Below are 15,624 nucleotides of genomic sequence, written 5' to 3'. Positions count from 1 at the left end.
CATGACAAAGTAAGCAGACTTCTCCTCCTGCCCTAAAAAAACTAAAGAAACTAGAGAAAACCTGAGAGCTGTTTTTGACAGTGGAAAACAGGCAGCTTAGGGCTGTGACTACCGAGGGAAGGAAAACAAACATTCCCTCTGCTGGGAACAATTTCCAAATCACAAAACGGAGAAGGAGCATAAGAGAGCAGCAGTCTTGTGCTGCAGAGATGGGGGCAGAAGAGGTAGGAATTTGTGGGGGAGGGTACCAGAGAAGATAGCAAAAGCCAGACTCCCTCAACGTAACATACATAATGTTCAATGAACAAAACGTTCACTATGCATGTGAATAAGCAAGGAAAGGTGACATGTGATCTAAGGGAAAACCTGCCAATAGAAACAGACCCTGAAATGACCCATCTGTTGTAATTAGCAGACACGGGCTGCTATCATAAACATGCTATTACTGTAAATACAGTCAAAGTCATCAAGAAAAAAGATGGCAGCTATGAATGAACAGATGAGAAATCTCAGCAGAAATGTAAACTATGAAAAAGAACCAAATGCCAATTCTAGAAAAAGTACACTATATAAATGAAAAAAATTTTTGTATGGTTAGCACAGAATATTGGATATTACCCAAAAAAGGTGTGTGTGCGGGGCGGGGGAGATAAAGTGATCTTAAAGAGAGATCAATAAAGATTACCCAAACTGAGGAAAGAGGGAGAACAATTTTTTTTTTTTAAATCACAATCACAAGACAATATCAAATGGTCTTAACATACACATAACTGCAATCCTGGAAGTAGAGGAGGGAATGGGACAGGAAAAAAATGTAAAGAAATGACTGCCAGCATTTCACCCAAATAACATGAAAGACATAACCATTAAGGATCCCAAGAAGGAGAAATACAAAGAAAACTCCACCTAGGCATACCATAGTCAAATTGGTGAAAAGCAAAATTAACTAGAAAGTAATTGAAAGAAAAAAGATAGATATGGGAGAACTACAAACAACAACAACAAACAGATTTCATCAGAAACAATGAGGGTTAAAAGACGACAATAATAACATCTTTAAGTTGCTAGGGAAAAAACTGTCAATTTAAAATTCTACATCCAGCAAAAATCTTTCAAAAATGAGGAGAAAATAAACACATTTGCAGATTTTAAAAAATGGTGGGAGAATTCATCACTGGCAGGCTTGTACAATGAGAAAGGATAAAAGATATGCTTCAGGCTGAGGGGGAGATGATGCCGGGTATAAACACAGATCAACAGAAAGAAATAAAGAGACCTAGATATGGTTAATATGTGGGTAAATAGACTATTTTCTTTTCTTAATTTCTTTAAAATAACAACACTGTACCATGGGGTTTATAACATACGTAGGAGTAAAACACATGCCAACAGTAGCAAAAGGAATTATACTAAAACTATAATTGTTCAAAAAAAAAATTGACAAGTGTTTTTGTAACCTTCAGGAAGTCAAAGGTTTCTTAGAACACACAATATAATAACCACTTTCAGGGACTTCCCTGGTGGCAGAGTGGTTAAGAATCCGCCTGCCAATGCAGGGGACACAGGCTCGAGCCCTGGTCCGGGAAGATCCCACATGCCGTGGAGCAACTAAGCCTGCGCACCACAACTACTGAGCCTGCGCTCTGGAGCCCGTGAGCCATAACTGCTGAAGCCCACGTGCCACAACTACCCGAAGCCCGCGTGCCTACAGCCTGTGCTCTGCAACAAGAGAAGCCACCGCAATGAGAAGCCCGCGCACAGCGAGGAAGAGTAGCCCCCGCTCGCTGCAACTAGAGAAAGTCCGTGCGCAGCAACGAAGACCCAATGCAGCCAAAAATAAATAAATAAACAAACAAACAAATTTAAAAGAAGAAAGTCAAACAACTCATTGGGAAAAAAAAAAAGGAAATAATGCATGAAAAGGTGCTCAACTCATTAGTTACCAAGAAATGAAATTAAACCACAATAAGAAACCATTACACACTCACCGAAATAGCAAAAATCAACAAGACTAACCATATCAAGTGCTGACAAGGATGTGGAGCAGCGGGAACTCTCGCTGCCAACGGGAGCGCGAGGCGGTACAAGCACGCTGGAAAACCACTCGGCAGAGTCTCCTACAGCTGAACCTACACTACCCTCTGATCCAGCTACTGCACTCCCAGGTATTTATCTAAGAGAAATGAAAACGTGTGTTCACAAAAGACTTGAACAAGCAGTTCACAGCAGCTTCATCCATAACAGCAAAGCCCAGAGCGCCTAAGCACCTAATGAGAGAATGAGTAAATGAAACATGAAGTAACTGTATCGTAACACATTCCTCTGCAACAAAAATAAGAAGCTATTAACACACACAGTGGTACAGGTCAACCTCAAAAACATGCTGAGAGAAGCAGGATGAAGGGGCAGCTCTCAGCTCTCATGGACCCCTGGGCCGTGCGACTCCATCTACACAGGCAGGAAACGAGCCTCCAGGGACGGATCCCAGCACTGCTGGTGGGGGGCAGGGGTACGAGGCAACTTTCAGGGGTGATGGGCGCGGCTAAACGTTCGTCAAAACTCACTGAGCAGCACACTTAACAATGCGTATTTCTTGGTATCTCAACACAAGAACACTTAAAAAAGAAATTCAACGGAAGCTTTCTGGGGAGAAAAGGTCAGGAGGATCTGCTGAGAATCGGAGAGGGTTGATGCGTTTTAAAATAAAGGACAAAACAGAATACCTGTTAACTCTTCTTGGGCATTTCTCTGGCTTGATATCCAATTCATAATGATAGATGTCAATTTTTGGAATGTCCATTTCAAAGAAGTTGGCCTGTAACTTGATCGTTCTCCCGGAGGTCCCGAAGTCGGGTCTGGGTGGAGGCTTGAAGGCATACCCTTGGACGGGTGGCGGTGGCGGTGGAGGAGGGGCAAGCACTGGAAACGGCAAAGAGAACCCTGTTACCCAGGGCCCACGCTGAGAGGAGGCTGGCACCTGCCCCTGGCGCGCTGCCCTCCCCACCCCACTGGACCCCGCCATCCCAGGCCCGCCGGCACTGCCACCCCCTCCTTCCCTTGAAACTGATGCCCCACCCCGCCCAGGCCACCTCATCACAGAGCGCCCCAGCGCCAGGCTCAAGGCCCCCCAGAGCGCACCCCTCCTCGGCCACTCGGCCGCGACACTGCACCTCGCCCTCCTTGCTCAAAGGCTTCCCTCCCTGGTCCCCTCCTCGCTCACCCGATTCTCTTCACTTCTTCTGACAGCCTCACAGTTCCAGCCCTGCACCCACAGTTCAAAGTCCTTCCCCTAGGCCTGCGCCTCCATCGGTGAGGCTGTGGTCGGCTCCACTGTCAAGACCCTTCGCACACATTCTTCACGGCCAGTTGCTCAACAGTGCTCATCGTTTTACCCGCTTTTCTCTAACTCCTCCTTTCCTATCCATCTCTCTCTGCCTCAGCTCGGGTTCCCATTTCATCTTAGTGGGGGCTCAGCTTCCAGGCCCCTCACCCACTTTCCACACATTCTGATCTCACCCTGGCCAGATACTTTCGTGGCCCCCCAGCACGTGGCCCCGACATTTAGGCACTCACGTCTCGGCCTTACCTTCTGCAGCTCTAAGAACCCTCCCCACCAAGAACCAGCCTCACACTTCAGAGCCCTGCACATGCCAGCTCCTGCCCAAGAATCCCGAAGAATCCATTCACTCCTGTAGCCCTCGCGTGTCCAGCTCACTTCATTCGCATTTCCAGGACGAGTCTGCCGCACCGTGCTGTCATCACACTTGGCTCTCTGCCTGGCTGGCTGGACCACGAGCAGCCTGAGGATCAAGGTCTAAGCGAGCACCTGACGCACACGAGCCCAGAAACACTGGATCCAGCCTATGCACTCACGCTTGGGAAAGCCCAGGCTCGGACAGGCAAAGGAAGGTTGCCAAAGTCGCTCACAAAGTGCCCTCTGCCGCGGACCACCGAAGTCACGCAGGAAGGTGTGTGCAACATCAAGAGTCAAGAACGTGGGCTTCCCCGGGGGCGCAGTGGTTGAGAGTCCGCCTGCCGATGCAGGGGACGCGGGTTCGTGCCCCGGTCCGGGAGGGTCCCACGTGCCGCGGAGCGGCTGGGCCCGTGAGCCATGGCCGCTGAGCCTGCGCGTCCGGAGCCCCTGCTCCGCAACGGGAGAGGCCGCGGCAGTGAGAGGCCCGCGTACCGCAAAAAAAAAAAAAAAAAAAAAAAAAAAAAAAGTCAAGAACGCCGAGCCTCCCAACACCAACACTCACACACAGACCTTGACACTGTGCCCCCGAGTACCACTTCCTACACCACAGTCCCTCTTCCAGGGACTTCCGACAGCTGTGCCTGCGTCAACATGGTACTCAACTACCCCTGCCATCTCTCTGCTGGAAGCCAAGACTCAACACCCCCTTCTCTGCAACAGACCAAACTTTCCACAAAGGAGTCTCAGCAGTAAAGCCAATTCGTTACTTAAAAGTGCTTTATAATATACCTCTTTGGTTACCATGCTTGCCACGTACACTTCTGTTCTCTTTCTCTGCATATGACAGATTAAAGATGGGGCAGTGTGAATTGTCAGCAAGTGAGACAAAGCCAAAGGGGTAAGACTCATATGGAATTAAAGGGACCCAGACCGTCATGACAGTGTCCCTCCTCCATGACTCTTAAATCCATTAACTTAATCTAGGAGTGCTTCCCCCCCACCCCGACAGTTAAAAAAAACAAAACAAAACAAAAAAACACTTCGTCCCAACTCGAATTTTCAGTAATTCCATTAATAAAATTCAAAGTCGTTTTAGGAAAAGAACCAACGAAAAAAATTTCCGATTAACAGTATACCTTTAATTTTCGCTCAAATATCTTTGTTTCAAAAAAGTTCTCATTTAAAAAAAAATTCCATGTACTGCAATCCCTACTGACATTCACTGGAAACAAAAGTACTCTACAAAAAATAATAGAAGCTGTTCTTACTGTATTTCTGACATAGTAAAACTCAGGGAGTCTTTGAATTACTTGTTTTATACTTTGGTTTCTTTCTATGAGAAAACAAACATGCTCTAAAGGTTATTAATCTCATTGAGCTAAACCATCTGGAGACCTTTGGGTCTCTCTCTCCACTAAGCTACTATGACTTCATAGATGACAGATTCACAGCCTTTCACAACAGCCCATCCCTTCAACAAGCACGCCTGGGTAGTACCCCTTACGTGCTGGGTAGCGTGCCAGAGACCAGAGATACAAAAATAAACAGAGTTCTCAAGCAGCTCACACATCACCTCCCAGGAGAGTGTCTGAGTGCAGGACATCCAGTGGATTACTGTGTTTACTTCTCCAGAGTCAGCGGGTCACACGGGGTCCTCGCACTGAGGGTCCTGACCACGCCAAGGAGGGGACACCACTTGCTCCCTGGGGACAGATGCAGACTCTCTGCACTCAGCACCCAGTGCCCACTGACACGAGGTCCCTGTTCTCAGGTGGACTCCCACCCGGCAAGAGGGATCTTGTGAATGTAGAGTCAAGGTTAAACCTTCGTGTCCCAGGAAATGTCCAGCCACAGAGCCACAGAAATCTGGCACAGGAACCGGAGCACGATCCACATTGAAGGGAGTCCCAGCTTACAAAGTGCTTTCGCAGTTTACTTTCTTTCAGTTGATTTACAATATCATGTAAGTTTCACGTGTACAGCACAGTGATTCAGTTTTATGCATACATATATACATTATACACATACACACGTATTTATACACATGTATGTTCCTTTTCAGAATCTTTTCCCTTATAGGTTACTATATAATACTGAGTATAGTTCCCTGTGCTATACAGTAGGTCCCTTCTGGTTCACGTTTCCTAATTGCGCCTCACAGCTACGGAGCAAAGGGGTCGCCTGTGAACTGTGAAGCTGTCCAAGGCCCAGAGAGTAGTAACACAGCTGGCGTGCCCACTCCATCCCACTCCCCAGGCTGCCCCCGCCCCCGCCCGCCCGCTGTCAGTCCCCAGCCTTACCTACCTCTCAGCAAGGCAGGGTCAGGCCTGGGGCCCACCTCTCAGGCTGAGCCTATGCCTCCTATACCCCCAACACCCACCACTTGGACACGATAAGCCGCGGGAAACAAGGAGAACAGTTCACCAGTTTGCGTCACTAACCTGTATTGATAAAAGCAATGGGGGAAATGCAATGGTAAATTATTTATAAAATACGTAATTTCATAAGATATTTTCTTCCTTGCTTCTAGATTTTAATAATGAAAATACTGACAGATCGTGGGGAGCGTATGGAATATAGAGTCACAAGTTAAAGCCCCCTAAGCAGAGGGAACAGGGTGAGGACCTGTGTGGTTTTTTATTTTTCTTTTAATGTAGAGTTACCGATTGATTGATTTAGGTTGCATTGGGTCTTACTTGCTGCGCGCGGGCGTTCTCTAGTTGCGGCAAGCGGGCTTCTCATTGCAGTGGCTTCTCTTGTTGCAGAGCACGGGCTCTAGGCATGCAGGCTTCAGTAGTTGTGGCGCACGGGTTCCAGAGCGCAGGCTCGGTAGTTGTGGCACACGGGCTTAGTTGCTCCGCGGCATGTGGGATCTTCCCAGACCAGGGCTTGAACCCGTGTCCCCTGCATTGGCAGGTGGATTCTTAACCACTGCGCCACCAGGGAAGCCCAGGACCTGTGTTTCATACCTTCGGGAAGGAAACTCTCCCACCGAGGGTCATGAAAACTGCGCCAGGCCTCAGTCCTGAGACACCTTGGATCTGTTTTTCTGACGCGTAGGGAGTCCCAAGTGTAAACTGCCGAAACAAGCAGGAAGATCCACAAACAAAGCTCCGGAGAGGAAGCAGTGGAGCAGTGGAAGCGCAGAGCTCCACCCGTGCTGGGGAAGGGACACGGGACAGGAGGGGAGAGGGAGGAGGTGTCAGCTCTTGGCCCCGAGGCTAAAAGGAGGGACGAACGGGCACACACGTGTGTGACACGGGGGAACCGAAAATCCAGCCCAGCATCACCCAGAGTTGAGCTCTCCGGGGGCTCCCCTCACACGGCCCGCGGCCCCTCGCACTGCAGCAGGAATGGGGGCTGCCACGCACAGGTGCACCGGACGGGCGGGGCGTCAGAGGGAAAGGGTGAGGAGGGGACATGGGGAGACCCCAGAGCACAAGCTCCCTGCTCGGCCTTCTTACCCTGGGCTCCCAGGAGCGGGTGCCACCAACACCTACAAGCAAATGGAAGCCCAAGGCACAGCCCAAGAGGAGGCAGCATCTGGGGAGGAGTTCACGGAGCTGGCGTTAAGCCAACTGGCTGTGGCGCTGGCCGCCTGCTCAGCAGGGACCCAGCCCCAAGTGCCTACCCACCTTCAGATGCCACCTCATCTCCCCCGCTCCTGCCATGCTGGCAGGCTGAGCGAGCGATCCCCCAGCTTCCGCGCTCTCTCACATCTCCTCCCCTCTTCACGGAGAAATTCAGGTCTGACCTTCCTGTGGGAACTTCCGGCAGCCCCACCGCCTCGCTGCTCCCAACCCCAGGCAGCACGCACAGCACATTTCCCATCCAGCGACTCATCGAACAGTTTTGTTTGGAATGGATTTCCCGCGGTTAGGCTTGCCTCTGCACGGGGCAAAACCTTTGGGATCCCGAAGGCAAACGCTTCTTTCTCATCCAGCAACACTGGCTGTCACGGCGGGCAAGGACTCGTCCACAGCAACTACCAGCACAGCCCCAGCACTTCAGTGACTCGGCCACCAGCCCCCGTTCCTGACCAGAGTGCTGCAGGCAGGAGTCCCCGAGCCTGAGAACCCAGCACAGCGTCAGGGACAAAGCAGGCACAGAGGGTCTGCCGAGTTGCTGCCGAGGATCCAGCATGTGTGTTTAAAATTTCCATCTTTAGAGCCACAGCTCAATCAGTGAAAGGGAAACATGTAGTGAATGAGTAATCAACTTCCTGTATGAGTAACCGGCTCATAGAAACCAGAAAGCTTTCAAGAGATTCCACGGGAGGCGAGCCTGTCATTGCACTGGGCGTCCTGCAGAAACCCACGCCCAAGGTCTGGACTGTCGCTGGCCTGTCAGAGGAAGAGGAAGGTCCCAGAACAGGGCTGTGGGACACCTGCCCTCACCATCTCTTGTTAGCCCCTCGCCAGAGCTGTTCGCCCGTCCCAGCCCTCCCCGCGAGCGAGGGATGGAGGCACATGGACGCAAACCCACACAATCACCCCTCCTCTCTCCCACCCGGAACTGGGGACGCAGGTCACACACCCGAGGAGCCAAGGAGATCCCCTGAGACCGCTGCCTACATGCACCAGCACGGGCAGGGCCCCAAGACACGAGGCGACCTCACGGCAGCTAAGACCCCCTCCAAGAGAAGGAAGTTTGGCCCCCTTCCGAATGTGCCAGGTACCCAAGAGCCCGCGGCGGGGCCATTCTTCACCGACTAGATCATGGGGCACTCCCTAAAGCAGCACCTGTGGGTAACTTCCACTCAAGGAAGCCGTCTTGTTTCCTTACCCATGATGGTAGACGCGGGCGACTGGGTGAATCTTTCCTATACTGCAGTCTTCTCTCTGATTATCACCCTTATTACAGAAGATGTAGAAAAATACAAAGAAAATTTAAATCATCTGTTATGCCAGAAGTTGACTAACAGGCCAAGCTGGGACTCAGACACAGGTCCTGTTGTCATCAGAGCATGTGAGGTTTGCCACCAAAGCGGAGCTGCCTCAAGTCCTTCTGAGAGAGCAGACAAGGTTTAAATCAAACAAGGGACTCCCCTGGTGGTCCAGTGGTTAAGAATCCACTTTCCAATGCAGGGGACGCGGGTTCAATCCCTGGTTGGGGAACTAAGATCCCACATGCCACGGAGCAGCTAAGCCCACGCGCTCTAGGGCCCACTCCCCTCAACTAGAGAGCCCACACGCTGCAACTACTGAGCCCACGCACCACAGCTAGAGAGAAGCCTGCGCGCTGCGACAAAGAGCCTGCGTGCCGCAACTAAGACCCGACACAGCCAAATAAATAAATATACATATATTTTAAAATACACTCGGGGGGCTTCCCTGGTGGTGCAGTGGTTAAGAATCCGCCTGCCAATGCAGGGGGACACGGGTTCCAGCCCTGGTCCGGGAAGATCCCCACATGCCGCAGAGCAGCTAAGCCCGTGCACCACAACTACTGAGCCCGCGTACCACAACTACTGAGCCTGTGCACTCCGGAGCCCGTGCGCCACAACTAGAGAGAAGCCCGTGCGCCGCAACTAGAGAAGCTGCGCGCTACAACGAAAGATCCCACGTGCCGCAACTAAGACCCGACGCAGCCAAATAAATAAATATTTAAAAACAAACAAAATTAGTAAGAGAGCTGCACTAACAGTGCATAATAATCTAGCCTCACCAAGTTCATTCAATTAGCACTTCAGAGCATAATCACAGCTGCCACTTACTGAGGTCTGTGTACCAGACAAGCAGAAAACGCAGGGCTGTCTTGTCACGTGGCAGCGGTCACAGACGCCACAATGTACGTTTAAAACCTGAGGCTACTTCAAAAGCATGATGTTCATTAGACCTGCTGCTGGACCTTGTTATTAAAGGTGGTAAAGGACCCATTTGTTACTCTGTCACCCTTTTGGTTTGGTATTTTGATAACTATTTCAATACAACCAGTTTTCTTTGTCATCCTATGTATTTTGTTCTTTGCTTTAAAAAACATTATTCTGGAAAGGGATCCATCCACAAGCATCACCACACTGACAAAGAGGCTCAGGACTGCACACTTTTGGGAACCACCTGCTCTAGGGGGACAGGGCGGCCTCATCTCTAAGCAGAGAGGAGAGCGTTTCCGCTGCTGATAACGTCACAAAACCTCCGTGGTCTCTGTGGCGGTGTGGAGGGGTGGGCAGGTCTGACGTCCCTCCACCAGGAACAGCCCTGCAGACAGCACCACGCCCTGCAGGCCCACAGGGGCTCTGTCTCCATGGCTGCCCCGAGATCACCCATCCCTGACTGTGATGTGAGCTCACGATTTACCGGCTGCCATGACAACAGGCTCTCCAGGCTTCTTCTGCTCATCACAGGGGCCCCGCCTACCACGCGGCTGAGTTGGGAATCAGAAACCAGACATCCTGATAAGGCCTGACAGCAGTGCCCCAGGGCCCACGGCTCTGCCCGCGCTGTGCACCTAGGGCCATGGGAGCGGATCCTGGGAAGAAGCAAGGCAAAAACTCCCTGATGACCAGCGTGGAAATCAAGCTGTCCCAGGGTGAGCAAGGGGACAAGCATAGTTGTTCAGAGAAGCTCTTCATTCCAAATGCTGTTTTCTAAGTACTTAAGCACATGGAACTGAACTTTCAAAAAACTGCAAACCACATTAGGTCAGGCACCCGGATCCGGAATCGGCTTGGCCTCCGCCCCTGCCCCTGCCCCTGCCCCTTCACTCCAGCTTTCACGGCGCATCTGCTGTTACAAGCACAAATGCAAAGGTCTGGGTGCCAGCTTATACCATCAGGCCGAGAACAGCATTCCTGACCACGGTCGACTTGAAATAAATCACAGAACCTGGAGGCTGGAGTCACCTTGGACAACCTTGGAGACCCAGAGGAGACAGCAACTCACCCCCACCTGCTCTAAGCCATCAACTGTGAGCCGGATCTGGGCAGGTCTGGGGGCCTGGCCTCGGGGAGGCCCAGGAAGCAGCACAAAGGCACCAAGCAGCAAGCACCAGGACTGCCCAGAAGGGGCACAGAGCTGCCTGCCCCTGCCCCGGCCCCGGCCCCGGCCCCGACACTGCCCGCCCCTTCCACCACATCTTATTATGAGTTATCTGACGTTCAAAAACGAAAAGATCTGCGTGACTGTTCGCTCCTGGGTGACTGAAATGTTCCTTAAGAAAAGTCCAAATGACGCTCCTGTCTGCACTCACTGGCTGTTGGGCGCTGCTTGAACTTGCGCCACAGCCTTGCTGGGAGGCTGGAGGGTGGGGCACTCCTCCAGGAAGTGAGCCCAGCACACCAGCACCCACGTCTCAGTGGGGCTGGGATCAAAGATTTGCCACCCAGATACCAGGAGGCCACTGTAAAGCTCTTTGCAGAATCTCAAAGTAAGCGTTAGTATTCAAAGCCATGCATCCCCTATTCTCCTTTTAGAATTCTGTTTTCATTATATTGGGTAACACAGCCAGAAACTATGAAGGCAAAAGAAAGTGATAAAAACAGCTCAGGGCTGTCCAGCCCTTCCACGCCACGCCTGGGGCCAAGCCGGTGTGGACATCAGCTCCTTGATGCTTCGCTGTGTGGAGGATGGGTGATGTGTCAGGCTCCCCGGGCCAGGCCTGGGTCTGTGTGTCTCCTCATAGGCTAGAAGAGCTCGTCAGGCACAGGCCAGAAAGCAGATGCCGAAAGACCAGCACTCTCCCGCTGAAACCAGGACACACGGTTACCACTGACCAAATCCACCTGCTGCCTACACAGGCAGGTCTCGCTTGTGGCCACCGAAACTGACTGAACTGCATTAAACAATCACAGCAGCCTTTTTGCTGAAGTGAGTGGAAGCAGTCTCAGGACGAAGCACTAAGAATGCAGACAGGCACGCCTGCTGTCAGCTGGAGATCAAGTCAAACATGACCGCAGCGTTAGACCCAGGCGACCGACAGCCAACTGTGAGCAGGGAAACAAACCAAACCCAGCCGAGTTCCCGGAGAAGCGGACCGTCTGACCAGACACAAGGACCCAGGAACGCTCGCCCACACGCACGTCCGGCCCGAGTGCCCTGCCAGGTGGAGCTGGGATGGAACCCAGGCCGAGACACAGACGCCTCCGCCTGGCCCGGGCCTCGCTCCTGCTGCCCCGCGAGCTCAGAGTCAGCTCGGGGCAGGGAGGACCCAGGCCCGGTCACTGCAGGAGGACTTGCTCTCAGCGGCGTCTGGTGCCACCAGCGTTCCGATGGGATAGTCAACGTCAGCCCAGAGCGCAGGGGCTCTGGGGGCACCCCACAGCACGAGGCTGACCATCAAGCCCCGCTGACGCCCCCAGGCCTGCAGGTCCCAGCCCGGGCGTGAGCCCCCATCCCCCATGCCCACAGCAGCCCAGAGGACTTTCTTCCTCCTCCTGCCCTCGGGCAGGCTTGCACAGCAACTCCTCTAGATGAAGAGGAAGGGCGGGCTGGGCGGAGCCCGGCGACACAGTGGCAGCCTCCCCGGACAGGGGAGGGGAGGGGATGGGGACAGGCCCTGCAAGGAAGGCAGCCAGCCGTGGTCTGCAGACCTGTTCTCTGTAAATGTGTCACCCTCGCGCGGGCCACCGTTCCTGTAAGCCTTTCACGTCTTCCGCTCTCGGTGGAAATTCCCACCGGGTTCTTGGTAACATGCAAAGAGAGGGCCCCGAAGGCGGCCTGAACAGGGAGCTGTGACCCCAGGGGCAGATGCGCCCAGGTGAGAGCCGGCCCCAAAGGCCCCAAAACCCTGAAGATATTCAGCCTTCTCCCGGGGAGTATGCAGCTTGCACGGGAAGAGGCCACAAGCCAGACGGACCACTGAGGATTCATTACAAGACAAGCACCCAGCTACCCTCGTATCAGTGACTAATATTAGTCTCTATTTTTGTTGCAAACTCAAAGAACTTTGTCTACGATGGGGTTTTTTTGGTTGTTTTTTTTTTTTAAAAAATAAATTTACTTATTTATTTATTTTTGGCTGCGTTGGGTCTTCGTTGCTACGCGCGCACTTTTTCTAGTTGCGGCGAGCGGGGGCTGCTCTTCGTTGCGGTGCGCGGGCTTCTCATTGCGGTGGCTTCTTTTGTTGTGGGGCACGGGTGCGGAGCACGGGCTTTAGGCGCGCGGGCTTCAGTAGTTGTGGCACGCGGGCTCAGTAGTTGTGGCGCACAGGCTTAGTTGCTCCGCGGCATGTGGGATCTTCCCAGACCAGGGCTTGAACCCGTGTCCCCTGCATTGGTGGGTGGGTTCCTAGCCGCTGCGCCACCAGGGAAGTCCTACAATGGGTTTTTAAGTGGGCTTTTGTGGTTAACCTGAAACTCCCGTCAGCATTAAAAACACAATCTTCTTTGAGGAACAGTCCCCAAAGCCACCCCGTGATGTGTGAAAAGAAAACTTTTTTTTTTTTTTTTTTGCTTGCGGTACGCGGGCCTCTCACTGCTGTGGCCTCTCCCGTTGTGGAGCACAGGCTCCGGACGCGCAGGCTCAGCGGCCATGGCTCACGGGTCCAGCCGCTCCGCGGCACGTGGGATCTTCCCGGACCGGGGCACGAACCCGTGTCCCCTGCAACGGCAGGCGGACTCTCAACCACTGCGCCACCAGGGAAGCCCCAGAAAACTTTTTTTCTCATAGAAAATGTTTTAATGAACTTTCCCTCTTAAGTTAAAAATGCCCCCTCTGATTCACCATCTGTCTTTACTCAACGATATCAGAAATACTATAATGAACACGAGGGAGGATTAAAGAAATACTTGTAAAATACAGATTACCTCCTACAGAAATGTCCCCCAAATGGCTGATATGACATTATGGTGGACTAGTGGTTCTTGGAAGCGTTTGTCAGAAAGTTTGGAAGCGCTTTACAGAAAAGCCCCGTGAAAACAGGAAAGCTATCATACGTGCATTTCTCCCACACATTTCTCTGCAGCACTTACTAGTTCTGATTTTACAGTTATCTTGGGACTTTCTGATTAGTAACTGCCTTTCCCACCAACATAAGCATCACCAGGGCAGAGGTTAGGTCTGGTTTGGTGCAACTGTTTAATGAATGACTGCACAAACGAGTGCACAGATGAAAAAAGAATAGCTCAGTGTCACACCCACTGTCGGGAGAAATGCCTTCACTGATTTATAACTCAATGCCAAGTGTTTTGTGGCAAAAACGTGAGGCATTCACGCGAGGACTACCATTCTGCCTTTGGTGAGCAGCCTTGCCCCCTTCCAACTCAAGAGGCCGGCACTGACCAAGCACCTGCTACGCTCCGGGCACGAGATTTGAGGTGCCTCCTCGTCGTTCTCACGTCCACCCTCTCGGACACTGTCTTCACTCCACAGGTGAGGAACCAGGGCGGCAGAGAGGGCACCACGCCCGCCGACCGCAGGGCCGACGACAAAGCAATCCCCGCTGAGCCCTCCGCCAAAGCAATCCCTCGACTCCTCCAGCCTCCCTTACGGAAGAGTTCACACGACATCTCTCATACTTCAGGAAAGTCTTTTTCTCCAAAGAACCCAGATCCTTTTCGTCACCCCAAACATTCAGGAATCTAACCCATCATCCCTCTAAAGCAGCTGGGAAAGTTCAGAAAACTCAATTTAGTGCCCTTTTACATTAACTACTTCATCCTAGTTACCTGGAACACCTCTCAGTACCTACAGAAAATGGGTGATTTCCCTTTGTAATACGTATATTATTATTCTGAGCTCCCATAATAATTCAGGAAGTAACAGCCACCACTAGTGCACCAGGCACGTACACTGCGTATCACGTGTATCATCTCGTCTAGTCCTCACCCTGGGTAAGGCAAACGGGATCCCGCTTTACAGACGGGAAACCGAGGTGACCAGAAGGTGAGTGACAGGCAAAGCCGGGACTCAGACGCAGGTCTTGCTGCCCTCACGGCACGAGAGCTTTGCTAGCAAGCCGAACTGCAGAGCGCTCAGTGCCCTCCCCGAGATCCGCACGGCCAGCCCCACGCCGAGCACCTCCACACACCGGCTCCGACTCCACTCACTGGGCATCACCTGAGTACCCTCGACTCCCCTGTTCTCGGGGTGCCCACCTTCAGAAGGGGGCGGGCAGAAACATCCGAGAGAGGCCGGAAGCAGGCCACTATGACAGGTCAGGGTGGGCGAAGGTGGCATGTCCATGAGTGGGACAGGAGGACAAGAACAGCTTTCTGAATATTAAAAAATTAAGGAGAGCTTCCTCTCATTTTATTAAAAATAAATTCCAGGGCTTCCCTGGTGGCGCAGTGGTTAAGAACCTGCCCGCCAACGCAGGGGACACGGGTTCGAGCCCTGGTCCAGGAAGATCCCACGTGCCGCGGAGCAATTGAGCCCGCGCGCCACAACTACCGAGCCTGCGCTCTAGAGCCCGCGAGCCACAACTACTGAAGCCCGCGCGCCTAGAGCCCGCGCTCCACAGCAAGAGAAGCCACTGCAACGAGAAGCCCGCGCACCGCAACCAAGAGCAACCTCAGCTCACCGCAACTAGAGAGAGCCCGCACGCAGCAACAAAGACCCAGCACAGCCGGAAATAAACAAATACATTTATTTAAAAAAAAAAATTCCAAATGGATACAAACCGTAAATAAACATTTTTAAGTGAAACAAAAACATCCAAAGAAATATATTAAAATTGAATAACTTTTATAATTATGGGGTGGGAGCCAAACGTAGAGGCCATAAGAGGCAAGCCTGAGTGCATGAGATCTTTTAAGACTTCTCTAAGCACTGGATAACCTAAGAAGATCTTGACATAATAAACTCACAAACCTAAAAATATAAACCTGGATACAGAGTTTAAATTTCTGAGGATTAAAAACTCCAACTGGAAAATGGGCAACATGTGTGAATGGAGAGTGTGCGTGGGAAACCCTAGTAGCCACCCACCCCACCCCCAACACTGTGAGCGAGCTTTTGCCCAGCTGGACTTACAAGAGCTTGGGGGAAACT

The 15,624-nt window shown here is 51.9% G+C and overlaps 1 protein-coding gene across 5 annotated transcripts in view; it reads right to left on the bottom strand.

The window, feature by feature from the left end:
• Positions 1 to 15,624, bottom strand: part of AGO2 (argonaute RISC catalytic component 2) — a 94,563-nt gene that overhangs the window by 42,765 nt on the left and 36,174 nt on the right. Inside the window, exons 1-2 of one of the 5 annotated variants that reach the window (XM_022555521.3) lie at positions 5,999 to 8,355; positions 2,724 to 2,919 (exon numbers count right to left, since the gene is read on the bottom strand). In XM_022555521.3, the coding sequence (XP_022411229.1) occupies positions 2,724 to 2,800 (77 nt within the window). In that variant the 5' untranslated portion in view covers positions 2,801 to 2,919; positions 5,999 to 8,355. Of the gene's footprint in view, positions 1 to 2,723; positions 2,920 to 4,483; positions 5,915 to 5,998; positions 8,356 to 15,624 lie in introns of those variants that run through there. The other 4 variants (XM_022555519.3, XM_022555517.3, XM_022555520.3 and 1 more) reach the window with 4 other exon arrangements.

Source organism: Delphinapterus leucas, chromosome 17 (genome assembly GCF_059928025.1).
Source record: "Delphinapterus leucas isolate spDelLeu-1000000601 "Yukka" chromosome 17, BTC_Dleu_Yukka2, whole genome shotgun sequence".
NCBI lineage: Eukaryota > Metazoa > Chordata > Mammalia > Artiodactyla > Monodontidae > Delphinapterus > Delphinapterus leucas.
Note: the sequence above shows the minus strand (reverse complement) of the source record. Positions and strands in the feature narration are given on the sequence as shown.